Here is a 16,453-nt window from a genome sequence, read left to right on the forward strand (position 1 = left end):
TTTAGTTGGCACGTATTCTACACGTATAATACACGTATTCTAACTCCATGTTGTTTCCCACTGGACCACCACCAGTTTTCAGTTAAGGATACAGCATGCCAGAGGACATGAAACCTGAAGTGCACACTCCTCCGTAACTCTTCATATTAAAATCTCTGCTATGATATTTTTCTAATTTTCAATGTAAATAGCCTGTTAACATTTATGGATATGAAGGAGTCTACCCTCCGTCCAGATTTAAAAGGAAGATCATAATGGAAATTGAGTTCTAAACTTATGAACATGGTACCTCCTACTTATCATGAGATCTATTTCTAAATACTGAAATGCTTCAATGCAAACTCTTCCCATTGCCTTGCCACCTGAAAAAAAGGAAGCTGAATATGTGCTATGCTCCACAAAACCAAAACACACTGTCAACAAGGAATTCGAAAACACACACAATTCCCCAACAAACCAGTTACATATTAGATCCAAAACACTTCTTAGCAATTGCTTTCTCTGCTTATACATTACAGGAATTAATGAGTTTTTATCAAGAATGAATATATTTACCTTTAGGCCTCCTTTGTCATCTGGCAACATGGGGATATTTAAGGATTGCCTACTTCTGGAACAAGGCAGAGATGATCTGTTGTTCAGTTTATTCTTGTCTTTATCTACTTGCATGCATGCTGATGCCAGTAACCTTACAAGCTCTGTGTCTACAAGGAAGCAAATTAAGATAATGTTTGGCCTGTTTTGCTTTCCCAAATTACATCCAATGCACTGACACTTTCCCTGTAAATCCCACATAAGTTGCAATTGATCTACCTCTCAAACACAAAGCAGATGAACCCCCAAACCTTCTTTCTTTCATGACCTGTTTTTCCATGCCTTCTCCCCACAATGTGGGCTGCAGTCTTATCATCTCTCTAAAGGTATTTATCAATATAAATAAGCATGCTACTCAGCTGGACTCAGTCATGTGTGACCAAGTGAACTGCCTCCTCTTGCACTTCATACAAGTTAAGAACAATATTGAGATGCTCTCTTTTCTCACCTGACACAGAAGACAGTAGAGAAAAATAAATATTCGTTCTTCAAGCGTAGGTTGCAAGTAAAAGTTGAAAGGTTGGTTGAAAGTAAATCCCAAAGAGAAAGATGTTCAGCCTGTACAATGAAGGGACTGAAAAGAAATGGTAGGAATAAAAGATGGACAAAACAGAAGTAAGAAAAAAAGTAAGAGGACAAGAAAAGAACAAGCATGTCAGGAGATAGGAAAGCAAAAATTAAAAAAAAAAAATCCGTAAATCTGCATTTTGTACAGGAGTCAGATTTTCAGAAAGGCAGAGAGAACTGAACGAGAGAGAAAGAAGTAGCAAGACAAATTATTCTGTCACAGTAGTTCTAAAATAATTCTCTGTATTTATTGTCTAAAATGTTGTGATCTATTAGTGACCTACTTTTGACATGGAAAATAACCTGCTAGTAACCAACACCACCATAATGAGTAAATTCAAACACTTCATTAGCAGTAATGGATTTTTGGCTTCAGATAAATCAATTCAGGTACCAAGGAAGGTTAACAATAACAAATTACATAAGTAAAACAAATTGTAACAAAAAGGAAATGTGTTTCATTCAAGCCTCCCCAAAGCATGGTACCTTGTCTGACAGCACTCCCACACAAACAACCTGAACCCTGAGGTATGATTTATTCTCAGCCTTCACAGAATTAGCAGGAGGTTCAGCCAGGAATTCCCTCGTTCTGTTCCTACTGCACTGTCTTTGTCCTGTCCCTCTGCTGCTCTTTGCCAAGGGGCAATTTCTAGCTCCAGCTCATAGTTCTGTTTCTAATGACACAACAGAATACCAGTGCCCCCATAATCAAATGCCACTCATCTGGCTCTGGTGACACAAACAGCACAGTTTTCAGGCATCTTCAGAACCAAAGGCAAGAGGAATGCACAAAATCTGTTATTCCATAAACGTATACACTCATCTCTAACCAATTAACTCAAACCCCACCACTTTCAGACAGTGTCCACTCCAGCCTGGACATGAGAGGATATTTCCTAGCAACTGCAATGTATTTTCTAGGTTGGAAGGAATGTATGCTTGTTTATGCTGTACATTTCTCCAGAGCATTTTGAAATAGCATACCTGGATCATTCAGCAGCATTATCAGGTCAAAAGCCGTGTATCCATTTTTTGCACGAAGGTTAACATCAGCTCCTTGATTTAACAAATACTTCACAACATTTTTATTTCTTTAAGGGAAGAAAAAAAGGCATTGATCATGTTAAACAAGTAAATGAAGAAAGAAGCCCCCAATACTCTATTTTCAACCTTTTATAACATAGTTTCTCAATCAGAGAGCAGTTTTACGCATTCTGCAGCTAACCTAGTGTAAAATTTGTTCACAAGTTCTTCGAAAGCTCCCATGAATCCTTTGTCAGTAACTGTTTACTCACTACAAATTAAATTAATCAAAAAGCAGACAGTTAGCCTTAAAATCCTAATTTGAATAATCAGTTTCTTAAGCTGATCCTTTGGAAGTGACTGCAACATGTTGCTGAACACCTTTCCAATGAAAGCCGTTAATGCCTAGGGCAGAAAAGCAGATGGAATAACAAAGGACATTTCAGTAGTCATCATATGCCACCGCTAATACTTCAATGCAACCTCATTTTCTCAACTTGCACATTAAGAAACTGCATACAGAAAAGCCAAATTGACTGAAGATAACTTATAAACTTCAAACAGTACTTCACCTAATTATAGCTATAAATTATATAATTGAGAAGGCACATTATCACTTCCCTGAGGAGCTTAAAATGCAAAAACAATCAGCATTAAATGTCAACCAAGACAAACACCTCCAACAAAAGCTAGCTGCATAAAAGACATTCACCATCTTGTTCCAGTTAGCCCCTCTCCCCTCTGATACACCTGAGTAAATAAGCAGGACTCACCTTGTGAGTTTAAAACAATACTTGAATTCATCCTATGAAATAACTGAACAGACAACAAAGCTAGGGAAAATATATTTAAAACAAAACTCTTGAGCAATGACTGACCTTGTATAAAATCAAACTCTGACATGCATCAGAGGAAAAACAGTCTCAAGCACCAACAGGTAACTGCAAATTCTAATAACGAAGCTGAAAAATGGATCTCGACATCTCCACTTTAGAGCATCATTTCTTACATGGATGACATTTCCACTCCTGAGCTCACTCCACACAAAATCAGCCTGAAATGGAGGACTCTCTTCTAACAAAAATTCTGCTTATCCTCACCACAGCTCCTCTGCATATTTTCTATTATTTTTCTCCTCTTCCTTAAAACTATCATCCTTCCATCCTGCTTTCCAGTCCTGCACCTTGAGAGCATACAGAGACAATTTTTTACTGCCTCTAGCTCAGAGAGACCTTGCCTGCTCCCTACTTCAAGCCTGAGACCCTTCACACTATTGGTGGTCCTGAGGAAGGGTTAGCTGAAGCTCTGTGGAGGCCAAAGATTTCCGGATGAAAATTTGCAACTCTCCATGCTAAGAAAAAGGCTCAGATGCAAAGTATAGAATTACAAGGAGAAGTATTTATGCACACGAGGTACTCGCCCCACGCTGGGGCATTCCAAATGTGGCTTTACACACAGGGCTCTTGTACACTTCAAGTGTACACCACCACTCGTACTGTCATTGCTCATCATAGTAAAACTTAGCACAGCAACCGTATTTCCACAGCATTCATGCTGCTCTTTTATTGATCCAGATGTCCGTGGAGTCAGTCTTGCAGTCATTACTTACCTCTGACACCAGAAAACACTGAGAGGGTTTCATAGATGGCTGTGATGCTGGGATTATCTTGGGTGGCTAGGGCTATCTTTTATCCCTCATGGATAGCTCTAAGTTCCCAAGAAGTCACATCCATATTTCCAGGGCTGGGATGTCCTGTTATTTTCACTGAACCAATGTCTTTAGATAGCTTTACCTAAGTGTCAACAATACCAAAGACTCCTAAAATTCCACTACCTCAAATGTTAAGCATATTAACAAAGTAAACTAACTAAGTTTCATGACTATGAAGATTGATCTTAGGGAAAAGAATTTTCATAACTCAGTCCTCCAGTAAACTGAACAGTCAGTATCTGAACACATGCAGGACTTAGCTCTGTGTGTATAAACAGTATTCCACAAACAGGAGAAGTACCCGAGTACCACCAGCAAGGGGACACGCCAGCAGCCCTGCCCATCACTTTGTGCTGGCTGCTTCTATTCCAGCTGTCTGCTGGGTGACTGCTGCTAAGTGAAGCAGCTGCACCAGAAAAACTGGTATTACTGCACTTCTGTAGAATGTCTGTCACTATTGTCAATAAAGGTCTCAAGAACTACTTCAGAAGAATTTCACAAGGCAATGACAACTTGACCTCCTATTTTTCCAGTTTGTTGCACTTGCATAGTCCAATGAGATCTGCTGACTAAAAACAAAAACTTGTGCAGAATACCTGCATTTATACAATTAATGCACTACCACTGAAGGGAACCTTCACCTTGCTGAGGGCCTCATCTACAACAATGAAAAAAAGTTCACCTTCCTAAACTGAATATCCTGTATTCAGACAGTGGTAAGTATATGACAGATATCACATGTGAAGTACCAGCCAGGGCAATTTCTGAGGTCTGACTCCTAAGAATCTACTCAGATTTACGAAGGAGCTTTACAGAAAATGACAATTATTTTGGATGCATCTCCAAAACTTCATGAAAACTAAAAGCTGTATAGGAGAACATAGGAATGTTTTTAATACTGGAAAATGTGACACATGGAAGGCTGATGGCCTTCAAGTTTCACAATTTCATGCAGGATTACAGCCCTGGCAGGAGGGGTGATAGTATCTTTCACGATAGTGAAAAACACCAAAGGATGGAAGCAGAAATCTGCACCAAGGCTCCTGGAGGCTGCCTGGAGCAGCATGTTCCCAGTACTTACTGAGCTTGCTTCAGGTTCCCAAATGATCCACTCATTCTAAAGTCCAAACATCACAGAATAACCTGAGTTAGAAGAGACCCAAAAGGACCACTGAATCCAGCTTCTGGCCCTGCACAGCACCTTCCCCAAGAGTCACATTATGTCTCTGAGTGCTTTGTTCCAACACTCCTTGAATTCTGTCAGGCTTGGTACTGTGACCACTTCTGTGGGGAGTCCATTCCAGTGCCCAACTACCCTCTGAGTGAAGAATCTTTTTTCAATATCCAACCTAAATCTCACCTTGACACTTCAGGCCATTCCCTCAGATCCTGTAACTGATAACCACAGAGAAGAGATCAGTGTCTGCCCCTCCTCTGCCCCTCATGAGGAAGTTCCCCTCCTCTCAGATCCCTCTCCTCCAAGCTGAACAGGCCAAGTAACCTCAGCCACTCCTCACACAGCTTCCCCTCAAGGCCCTCCACCATCTGGGTTGCCCTCCTTTGGACATTCTCTCATAGTTATTAATGACTTTCTTATACTGTGGTGAGCAAAATGTGATTTAGATTTGCTCCAAAAAGCTGAGGGCAGTGCAAGAGTCATGAAAAACTGAGATCACGAGTCTCTTAATTTCTTGAAAGACCTCTCTGCTTCTAGAGTCAGTATCAAAAAGGGTTTTATTTATTTGATGTGACAAAAATTAAACTTCTTTGCTGATAGACACAAGGAGGGCACATATCTTACCCATGGTACGTGGCCTGCATTAATGCTGTCCAGCCATGGACATTATCCTGTTTATCAACATCAGCCTTTTTCTCAACAAGGAACTGAACAAGGGGCATCTGTCCAGTTACAGCCGCAATCATTAAAGGAGATGCACCGTCAACATTGGTAATATTAACCTGACTTGGATCTTCATCAATGATCTCTTTAACCAGCTGAAAGTTTCCTGCAAAACAGCGATAAAACATAACCTAAATGTTAGTTAACATCTTTCCAGCCTACACAAAATTGCATGAGGCACTGTATTTTCCTCATTTTCTCTACCTGTACACTTAAGGTGCAATTACAAGAATTATTTTCTGAAATGAACAACTAAGGAAGGCTGTATGAACTGCAGTGCATCCTGCATGTGAAGACACAAATAGGAGATATTTCTATTAAATTGCTGTAAGATGATGTCATGCAAGGAAAATTGATGATGCCAAGGCACCATGATTTTTCCTTCAAAGACCCCTGTTCCATTTCCACAGGCTGCAATCACAGAATCAACAATTTTAGAATCAAAGTAGGTGTGTACAAAGGCACTCTAAAAGATGGTGGAGGGTATCCCTCGCCGTAACAGGTAGAATACAAAGAATACAAATACAAACAGGTAGAATACAAATCCTCTTACAAAGACAGTTCACTGATTCTAAAAACCTTTACTGATAGAATTCCACAACCTCCCAAAGAGTTTATTCCAGGGCTCAGCTTTCTTATATTCCAAATGATTTTTTTCTGCCTCCAGTATTTGAACTACACCTCCAACACAAAGCTTCCCTACTCCTTGCTCAAGAGTAAAGTCGTTTGTGTCATTAGTCATCTTTACAGCTCTTTAAAAGTTAATCTGATTTTCAGGTTTCCACATAAAGGAGCTGATAGTCACTTGAGTTCTTGTCTAGATTAGGAAAAGCAGTATGAAATACTTTACTGAACATATTTGAACAAGGTTGCAGGTTTTTTTCTAGATCTTGAAGCAGGACAGCTTTTAGAAAACGTATGAGGTAGTCAGGATTACCTTAAACAGAGAGCTTAAGCTCACCTATGTCCTGTATTTTTTCGATGTCCTGTGGCAGGCAAAAGCAGGGAAGAAGATAAAGGAAAAAAGAAAATCTCTGTGACTGTGTGTACCACTACAGGAACAGGGACAAGAACAAGCAAATCATCAACTGCCATGCAAATGGAAGAATTTTCACCTTTATAAAAACCTTCAGATGGCAAACTGTTTCATGGCATAGGCTGCTTTCAACTCCATCACAGGCACGAACATTTCCCTTGGAAAGTCAGTGAGAATCTCAGGCAAACCTTACAGCCATCTGAATGCACTCACTGAAACTCACACCCACCAATGCCACTCAGCTAATTTCTTGGAACAGGAATGATAGAAAAGCACAGAACTACTTTTTGTAGTACAGTTTGGTAAAAGACAGCAGGTGGCTTTTTTTAGCACAGACTCAGAGCACAGACTTTGTTAAACAGAAACCCTGGAAGCTACAGAGACACCAGAATTCACTTTGAACCCTGGACGCTCCTTAACCTAATGAGTTGATTTTTTAACAGTGCTGCCATCCATAGCCAAGTAAAGAAGCCAAAACCCAGTGTGCTGACCAGTATCCATTTAGCCCCTCCTACGATATTTCTTCTGACCCAGCACTAACATCTGTAAATCTCAAAAATCACAGGAGTACAAGAAGGGCACATGATCACTCTAAAAATCTAACAAAATTGAGGCTTTCCTGGGCAGATGTTTTGGTAGCTCATATGTGAAAAGTGGGACCAGAAAAATCATGTTTCCCATGCTAGCGAACAGACATGCTCTGAAGTTAGAAAAACTAGACAGGGTGGAAGAATCATGGCAGCACTTACCCAGTTTCAAAGCATGAAAGACATCAGGTTGCCTCTTTTCTGCATCTGAAAGAAATATAAACATTTCTACTGGCAATCCAAAAAAAAGCAAAAAAAAATTAGTAGAATTTTTATAGGAAAAACTATTAAAAATTTAAAGTACTATAAAACATATGTTTAGGCATACAAATAATAGGAACAAAGAAAGCATTGACAACTTCTTTATTACCTTTGGGAAGAATGACTCACCTGTATGGTTCACTGTGCAGAGCTAAAGCTAGAAACTATAATAAGGCACCAGCACAGGCTTTTCAATTTTCATTCATCCATCAGAAAATTGTATTTGGAAACTCTTTTGTTTCCTCCCTGGAAGTCTAAAATATCCACTAAAGAACTACAGTATGGTTCTGTGGTCTGTTAAAATCCCCTGTACAACAGTGAACACTCAAATAGTATGGGGTTATTTTGAAAGGTGACTCAAAAGGAGTTTTTTACAAGCTGCTCCAGTTTTATTTCCTCTTGAGTATTTCCAGGTCAATTTGTAAAGGTCACAAAAATAATAGTGCCAATTTAACTACACAGCTTGCTACTTATGAATTAATATTCTTCTGCTCCCAGATAACCATGCCCATAAGAACTGTAATTATTACAAACTGTACTATTTTGAGTGAAGAAACATTCTTTTTACATGGCTGAAGAGTGCTTTCAAATTTCTGACACTACGTAAGATGAAGAAAAAATAGTGACATATTTTTCACCTTTCACTCATGCCAGAAAACACTGTCCTCTATTTTCCAAATTATTATGGACAAATTATTACTACAGAATCAATGGGAATAAAATCATAAAATTTTATGGAAAACAAGAAGACACAGTGATTTCATGAGCACAATTCTGGCATTTTTATGAAATACAGAAAAGATTTATGTTCACAGCTTGACTCCAAAGGAAGTCACCTTAATATGCTGAACAAAAGCAATTGCTGAAAAGCCCCAAATACTCCAAGAAACTGTTATTTTAAGACCAGGAAAGAGAGTGATGGGTCCTACATTGTCTTCTGATTCAGAAGCTACTCTTATAGAAGGAACTGTGTGTATGAGCTCACCACTGTAAAACAGATTTCAAAAGACTAGTTTAGGAAAGGACCAGGCTCCATACTTGCCATGTGAAAACCTGGAAAAGAGGCAGCTTCAGGGAGCAGGAGACCATGAGAAGATGCCAGAAGGAAAGACTGCCATCTGTGTAAGCTTACGTAAGGACAGGGACAGAAGGCAGGTAACACTCAAGCCATTCCAGGTGGTTCTGAATTTGCTACTGAGAACAGCTGTGGGAAGAGAGCTGCTTTCTCCTAGGAGGCAATTCACCCTATCTATGGCAATGGATCAGAAGAAAAGTTCTTTTTTTCTTGTCTTTCATATGACAGAAATGATCTTTCTTCTTCACAGGATATTCAAGATTCCAGCGCTAGGAGGAGACTGAGGTATGGCCAAAAACCAATGCAGAAATTTGTGTGGAAGAGTAATGTTTTTATTCCCCTCTCTGCCCAAATGAGTTACTACCCTCCTGCTTCAGGTAATGCTGAAGGTAATCCTCTCCTGCTGATGGAAATTCCCCCTCAGCACAGGTGACAAACATTAATCTGCTTTAAAGTAAGTTGTCTCCTCACTTAAACAGAGTCCTTCAATACTTCATAGGACCACAGAAGGTTTTCAAGATTCATGAGGATAACTCTGCCCGCATATACATCCTGCACATGCAAACACATGGACACTAGTGAATCCCATGGATCTCTGATTCTGTGTACTGTAGCCAACTGATGTCTGCTCCTCAAGATACTGGTCATGAGCAAATATCTACCATGAATCAGTTCTGCCTGGCAGGCCAGCTGTATGAAAGCTCCAGAGTTCCAATTTAACCTATAGTTCAATATCTGAGTTAACACCTCCTCTATGGCAGAAACAGATGTCTGATTTTTGTTCTTACTTCGTCAAGTACAAGGGAACTTGACCTGCAGGAATGACACCAAATGTAGACAACAGTTTTGGACATGCCCACATGGTAGTGGAAAATGACCTTTCTAGTGCTAGCCACATCCTTATGTTTTATAGCAAGCAGTCCAAAGCTGGAAAATCCAGATGTTCCAAATCCTCTTGTTAAACACTTCCCAGTGCTGGCTTGCATAAATATCTTGAAAAGTGTCCCCAAAACAGCCACATACAGACAGGAATCTTATCCTGCTAACATGGAAAAGATCTGATGAAGTTAGACACTCATACCTCAGCTGAAGTAGGTGTGCCTACAACAACATTTTCAAAATCCAGCTGCAAATTACAAAGAATATCATACCCATACAAAATAAGCTCCTCAATTTCTAAATACGCAATCAGAACTGCAAGAAAGTGTAACAAAAAAATAACATTCCGTACCTGCCTGAGGCCTGATTGTTGTGAGAGATTCCAAATAGTCCTTCATGTCTTTGTGTTTGAAGCCAACTGAGATTTCAAAAGGAGTTTTATGTAGTACATTCAAGTGATCAGGATTGGCACCTTTCTCCATGAGCTGCTGTGCCAAGGTCACCTTTCCACTAACAGCAGCCAGCATTAAAGGACTCCAGCCCATGGTCTTTAGAGAGTAGTTACAATCAGCTCCCCAGTCCAGCAACAGATGTACCACTGCCTCATGTCCATGCTGAGCAGCTGCCATCAGTGGAGTGATATCAGGATGGTCGTCTCTGCTGCTGTTAAGTACATTTGTGCTAAAATGGTCGTAATTGTCCACAAAAGCTCCAGATTCCAGCAACAATTTCACCATGCTGACATGACCACCTCTGGAGGCCATTGTGAGGACACTGGCCCCTAACTTGTTCTGTGCATTGAGATCAGCACCATTCTCCAGCAAGATGTGGGCCACGCTTAGATGTCCAAACCTTGGGAGAAAGAGATAAGGAGGAGAATTAACACCTTGGACTGCAAAAACCAACATAAAAACTTTGCTACCAAATTTGGCTATTGACTAATACGTACACTGTGAGGGATCATACACACGTCTCTGAATGTGACAATCCTCCTCCTTGCTGGAGGAGAGCAATCATCAGCTGAGGACTATAAACTAAACCATTCCACATGTACCAGTGGCCGTGCTCATAAAGCAGGCACCCATTGAAGAGGATGGTCTGCTCAAGGCAGCAAGGTGCCAGCCTCATCTTCTGCTGCAGGGCACCAACTCGTAACTTCCGTGAATCAGTGTTACTTTCATCTTCTTATTTCCACAGCTGTATCACATTAACAGATTAAAGCCAGTTTGTTTCCAGGGTTCTTTATTAAGTACCCTCATTACTACTGAACAGCTGGAGTAAACACTGCAGAGTCAGTGCTAACTAAGGAAAAAAAAGACCTTTTTATCAACTGGAGCGTCAGTTCTTTATATTTGCATTATCTCTTGTTTTCCAGTTGTGAATCATCAATGAACTCCCACAATGGAAGAAGACTCAGTGAATACAGATGTGCCCATAAAGCTCAAAGAAGAACAAGGTGAGTGGCCATCACTGTTGTAAAGTCAGCTGAACTTCCCTCAACAGCAAGGGGACCAGAGGTGACCTTTAAGAGAAATGGCTTACCAACAGAATGGGACAACTGGCTATGTGAATGGCCTTCCCTAAAACAATCAATGGAAAATATTCTACTCCTCAGTCAGACAGACTAGCATGGGGGAAGCTACACAGTCCAGCCCCACACTGAGCACCAAAACTCAGCAACTAGAAAAATAATTTTAAGAAAGTAAGGTGCTTGAGTTGGCTTCCAGCCCCATATTCCTTCCTGATAGTTGGGGATACCCAGTGCATAAGCTGACACAAGCAGGCAGCCAGAACAACCACAAACTCACTCAGCTAGAATGCAAAGAGTAAATTGATTTGTTACTTTTGTGAACCTGGGGCACCCCAAAGCAACACACAGGCAGAGATAACAGAAGTGGAGAATCTGGCACCATTACCAGTTCATGCTAAAAGACCACTGGCCTGCAGTTCACACAAGGCTTATCAAGAATTATTCCTGGCTGCAAGGTCACTTGAGTGATCTACAACTCTCCTCAACAGTCTTGTGGTTTTTAACTCATCTCTTCCAACACCCAGCATTGTGATGATGAGCATACAGGGATTGGTAATGGGTGTGCCATGGTGCCTTGTGATTTGACTGTCTGTTGCAGTTGCTATGTCAGGCTTGTGCTATGACTTCAAGAGACTGCCGTATTAAAAGGCTAAATTAAAATTGTGTCATATCAAGTATCTTCCAATGAGGAAACTTGGCACCAAACCCTCCTTGTGCAGAATATCTATGAGAACTTGGTCAGAGTACTGAACTCTGTCCAGCAACCCAGTTTTGATATCACTTGACTATCAGAGACTCTGCCAGTTTGCCAGTAAGCAAAAGACAATCGTGTAAGCCACACACCCAATCAGACAGTTATCAGTCAGAAAATGGCAACCCCATATTTTAATAAATATAATACTTTGAACAAGGTATGTGTCATGCTCTTGTTGCAGGCATCATGCACTACTATATGCTCGTGCACACTGTGCTCAGCACAACCCTGCAGGCAGCCTTTGTACGTTACAGCAAAGCAAACGTTAGTTGAGGAGACCCCAAAGAATGCCACTAACCCCTTAAAGCAACCATGAGCCCCAAAGTCCTTAGCTGCCTTCCAGAGAGTACACAGTTGCAGAAGGAAGCCTTTGGAGCCTGTGTACTCCCTGGTACCCTTCACTGCATCACCTCAGTAAAGCCTGCAACCCCTGCACACAGTTAATTTTATGCATATATGCTACCTCCTGTCCAACTGCAACAGAGCTAATCACAGACAGAAATTTAAACAGCTACATAAGTCTGAAGCCTACCTTTGTACAAACACTATGTTTCCTTTCTGGTTATCCATTAAAAAGAAAAAAGAAACATGCTCCTCTACTTTACACTTTTCATCAATTTATACAGTACTTTACAAATGTTAGCCAGTAATTTCTTGAGATCAGTGAGAGGGTTACAGTCATCTGACTTTATTGTTTTCAGGGAATGAGCGTATGGTTTTCATTAAGGGGAAAAAAATCTAAAACTGTTTCTACAACTTTTTCCCTTTTTTTTTAAACCATCATAAAATAACCAAATTGTTGAACCTTGTCTTCCTTGTTCTTACTGGGAAACCAGCTGAGTGACTCATTCTTTGGGAACTTTCTATGACCATTAATTGAAAAGAGAAATGTTGACTTTGAAACAGATTCTTTTCTTCCAAGTATTTGAATATTATGAAATTAAAAAAAAAAAAATCAGGACAACAAAAACCATTTCTTCTCTTGATTAATCATTCAGTTATTAAAGGACAGCAATGCCCTCCAGCCCATGAGTCCAAGGTGTGCTTGTAGGAAAGAAGAGAAGCACCAACACCAGCATTAGCACCGCGGGAACCTCCCCCAGCCCAGCAGTGGGTTACGGAAAGGAAGCATCACCGATGCAGAAAACAACAGTTTTGTCATTAAAAAACCCTCAGCAATGATTTTCCCTATCATTCAGCAAGCCATCTAGGTAAACATGGGCAAGTCAAGTGAAACTAATTGTTTCTGTTTGCTTCAGTGTGTTTTATGTGTTTTAAGTCAGACGTATTATCAACAAGTAAGACACACATACAAAAAAAAAAAAAAAAAAAAAAAAAAAAAAAAAAAAACAGGAAAATTAAGTAAGGCTACGCGCATATATCTATTGTCACAGAGGAAAGCAGTGTTTTGTGTTCACGTTATCTCCAATTTTGTGCTGGCTTAACCAAGAAATAGCATGCACTGCTTCAAACACCACATTCTTAACGCGAAAAGTTTCCAATGCCCGGGACAGCGCTTATCCAACTCTCCTCTGGAGAGCCCCTCCCCGCCGCCCCGATCCCCCGGGACAGCTCGGGGCTCCGCCGGCGACGACCGCCCGCGGCCTCCAACATGGCGCCCGGCCCGTCTCGCACGCCGCCTCTCCCGGGGCTCCCCCGCGCTCCCGGGCGCCCTCCCTCGGCACCGGGACCGCACTGGGACCGGCGAGGGAGCCGAGCGCCCGCGGCAGCCCCGGGGGCGGGGAAGGCAGCGCCTCGGCCGCCCTCCCTCCCTTCCCCGCCCTGGGGATGCCGCCGACTAGGCCGATGCGAGGCGGCGAAGCGGGATGGCGGTCGGACACCCCTCACCTCGGCCCTGATCCCTGCCTGCCTCCTCCCCGTACCTGGCCGCTTGCATGAGGGGGCTCCATCCGTAGTGGTTCCTGCTCTGCACCGAGGCGCCCTTCCGCAGCAGGAACCGCACCAGCTGCTCGTGTCCGCCCGCCGCGGCGAACTGCAGCCCCGTGTTCCCGGCCTCGTCCGTGCAGTCCACGGCCACGGCGGGGCTCGGCGGGGACGGCGCTTCGCCGCGGGGCTCCGCCGCCGTCTCCTCGGGGCCACAGGAGGACGAGGAAAGGGCGGCCGGGTCGGCGGGGCCGCCGCCGCCGGGCAGCCCCAGGAGGCGCCGGGCGGTCTCGCAGTCGCCCTGCTCGCAGGCGCGGAGGAAGAGCTGGACCTGCGGGGGCACCCCGCACTCCCCCATGGGCAGCGCCGCCGGGCCCGAGCGCTCGGCCGCCCGCCACCGCCCCCGCCGCGGGAAGGCAGCGGGAGGAGGGGACTCGGCTGGCGGGAGGAGGCCGGCCCAGGGCGGCCGCAGCGCCCCGGCCGCTCTCGCACGGCGAGAAGGGAGAGCCGGCGAGGGTTATCCGGCCTGGGCCAGGGCTCTCGGCGCCTCTCTCGCCCCAGCGGTGCCCCCTGGCCTGGCCCAGGCAGCGCCGGTGTCCTCACGGCTCTGCCCCCTGGCCGGGGCAGCTCTGCCCTCCGGGCCGCGGCCGTTACTGACCGCACACAGTTCTCCGTGTCCCTGTGCCCGCTGTCACGGCACCGGCCCCTCGCCGTGGGGCTTGTTCCTTCTCACCTGACACAACAACCCCTTTTCCTTGCTTCACAACGCGACTTCTTCCTACAGCCCGGCGTGGTCCCTCTGTCAGCCCCACTCCCTTTACATGGTACTTCAGCCTTCATTTGCCCCATCCTGCTTTGTGTCTCCGTTAGCTCCAAAGCGGTCTCCCTTCAGTGAGATACAGGATTTGAAGTTCAGTCTTTTCCCCTACGAACGCCCATGTCCCATCCTCTGACAGTGCTGATTAGTCCTTCAGTTTAAAATCTTTCTGCAAAAAAATGTGAGTTTCTTGTGTGTCTTCTCTTCAGTTTCAGCCCCCCAAGAAATCCTGAAATCTTTTCTAGGTTAAACTGATTTACAGCACCTAAAGCAAGGTGGAAAAGGAAAATCTTGAACTTTGTCACTCACATTGTGTCCCTGTAAATTCAGACAGGTAATTTTCTGTGAAAATCAGTGACTTCAATGGCAGTACAAGGCACTTGTTGTAGTGTGGAGGATCTGGGGATGAGAAGACTAGGAATACTTAAAAGCTGTGTATAATAAACATATCAAATGCCACTGAAATGTAGAAATCACAGGTTTTAGGCAGTGGCATCCTTGTCTTCCACTTTATACAGCTTTTTGGCTCTGATACTCTGGCAAATCCAGATTGCCAGACCATCATGGCAAAGGGCCAAACAAGTTACCCTTGAGAAAGTCTATGGCAAACAAGAGTCTTGGCTGCAGTTATGGACACTTTTCCTTTGGGAAAGTACCAGTCATAGGAAAAAAAAAAAATTGCATATTTATCATTACAGAAATAATAGAACAATTTCCTGGACAGGGCATGTATTCAAGGATACTTCTTTTATTATAGATAGCATGTGTTAATATTTAAATAAGTGTCATCTACATTTATGTTAAATAATTTCCATAAGCATAAAGAAGCTTGCAGTGGCCATCATCAGAGTGATACAAAAGTATGAGGAGCTTGCCATTGTCAGTAAAACTGGATGGTGCAATTCACTCTTTGTAAGATTTCAGAGCCTAGAAGAAGGGAATGGCAAGAGTGATTAATGCAATACATTATTCATGATTGAAGAAAACTGGGTCATACTTACCATATCAAAGTGCATGCTCGGATATAGTCAAATTAGTGACAGGATCACTCCAGTTTATCTTTGAGATAAGCTACTAAACATGTTGATCCTACAAATTTATGTTATGTAGCTGATGATTATGTCATCAGTTTCTACTAATGGTTTGAAACTCCAGACAAAGATATCATGAATGTAATTAGGAATCTATCAGCAAAGGATGCAACTCTTATTTTAAGAAGTTTATAAGACATAGGAAATATTTGATCGGGTTTAAAAAATGAGAGGGAAAATTATTTGTCCTGGATTCTGCTGCTGTCATATGATGGTCATTACGATCTTCAGTTGGCATCCTAGGCATTTATAGTGGTATGATCACTCAGGGATTCTGTCACTGACTGACAATCAAGGCAAGGAAAAATAATCAGATTTCTTCTGAAATTAATAAACTGCTATGGAATATTCTCCTGGATGATGCAGTATCAAGCTCTTTGGAAAATACAGGACATGATTTCTTCACCAAAGAAAGAACAACCTAAGCCTTTCAAACAGTTCATCGAGATAAGATAATGGAGAAAACTTAGGTTGGAAGATAAGATGGGACAAAATAAAACCAAGATTCTCAAGTGCAAATTGTGTGTTAGTTGTTCAGAAGATTTGTCCAAAGTTCTTTGTCCAGTCAGTGAAAGATGCATTGCTTTTGACAAGAAATTTATTCACATCAGTTCTGTGCTAATCTGTATAGGTCAATGTTAGATTGTTCCAAGGTTGAAATAATTTTAAATTACATTAAAAACATAATGAAAGAAGAAATTACTTTCAAATAAAAAAGATGAAAAAAGTGCAAGGAACAGAAG

At 42.4% G+C, this 16,453-nt stretch overlaps 1 protein-coding gene across 5 annotated transcripts in view; it reads right to left on the reverse strand.

The window, feature by feature from the left end:
• Positions 1–14,160, reverse strand: part of ANKS6 (ankyrin repeat and sterile alpha motif domain containing 6) — a gene marked incomplete at its 5' end in the record, with an annotated part of 39,292 nt that extends 25,132 nt beyond the window's left edge. For all 5 annotated transcript variants that reach the window (XR_014589967.1, XR_014589968.1, XR_014589969.1 and 2 more), the window contains 6 exons: positions 556–704; positions 2,146–2,252; positions 5,697–5,901; positions 7,581–7,625; positions 9,986–10,485; positions 13,802–14,160. Coding sequence is in view for 1 of the 5 variants with exons in the window: in XM_083860335.1 (XP_083716461.1) it covers positions 556–704; positions 2,146–2,252; positions 5,697–5,901; positions 7,581–7,625; positions 9,986–10,485; positions 13,802–14,160 (1,365 nt within the window). The remainder of the gene's footprint in view (positions 1–555; positions 705–2,145; positions 2,253–5,696; positions 5,902–7,580; positions 7,626–9,985; positions 10,486–13,801) is intronic.
• Positions 14,161–16,453: the final 2,293 nt, after the last annotated feature.

The sequence above is a fragment of the Zosterops lateralis genome (genome assembly GCF_965231275.1).
Source record: "Zosterops lateralis genome assembly, chromosome: 1".
In the NCBI taxonomy this organism is placed as follows: domain Eukaryota; kingdom Metazoa; phylum Chordata; class Aves; order Passeriformes; family Zosteropidae; genus Zosterops; species Zosterops lateralis.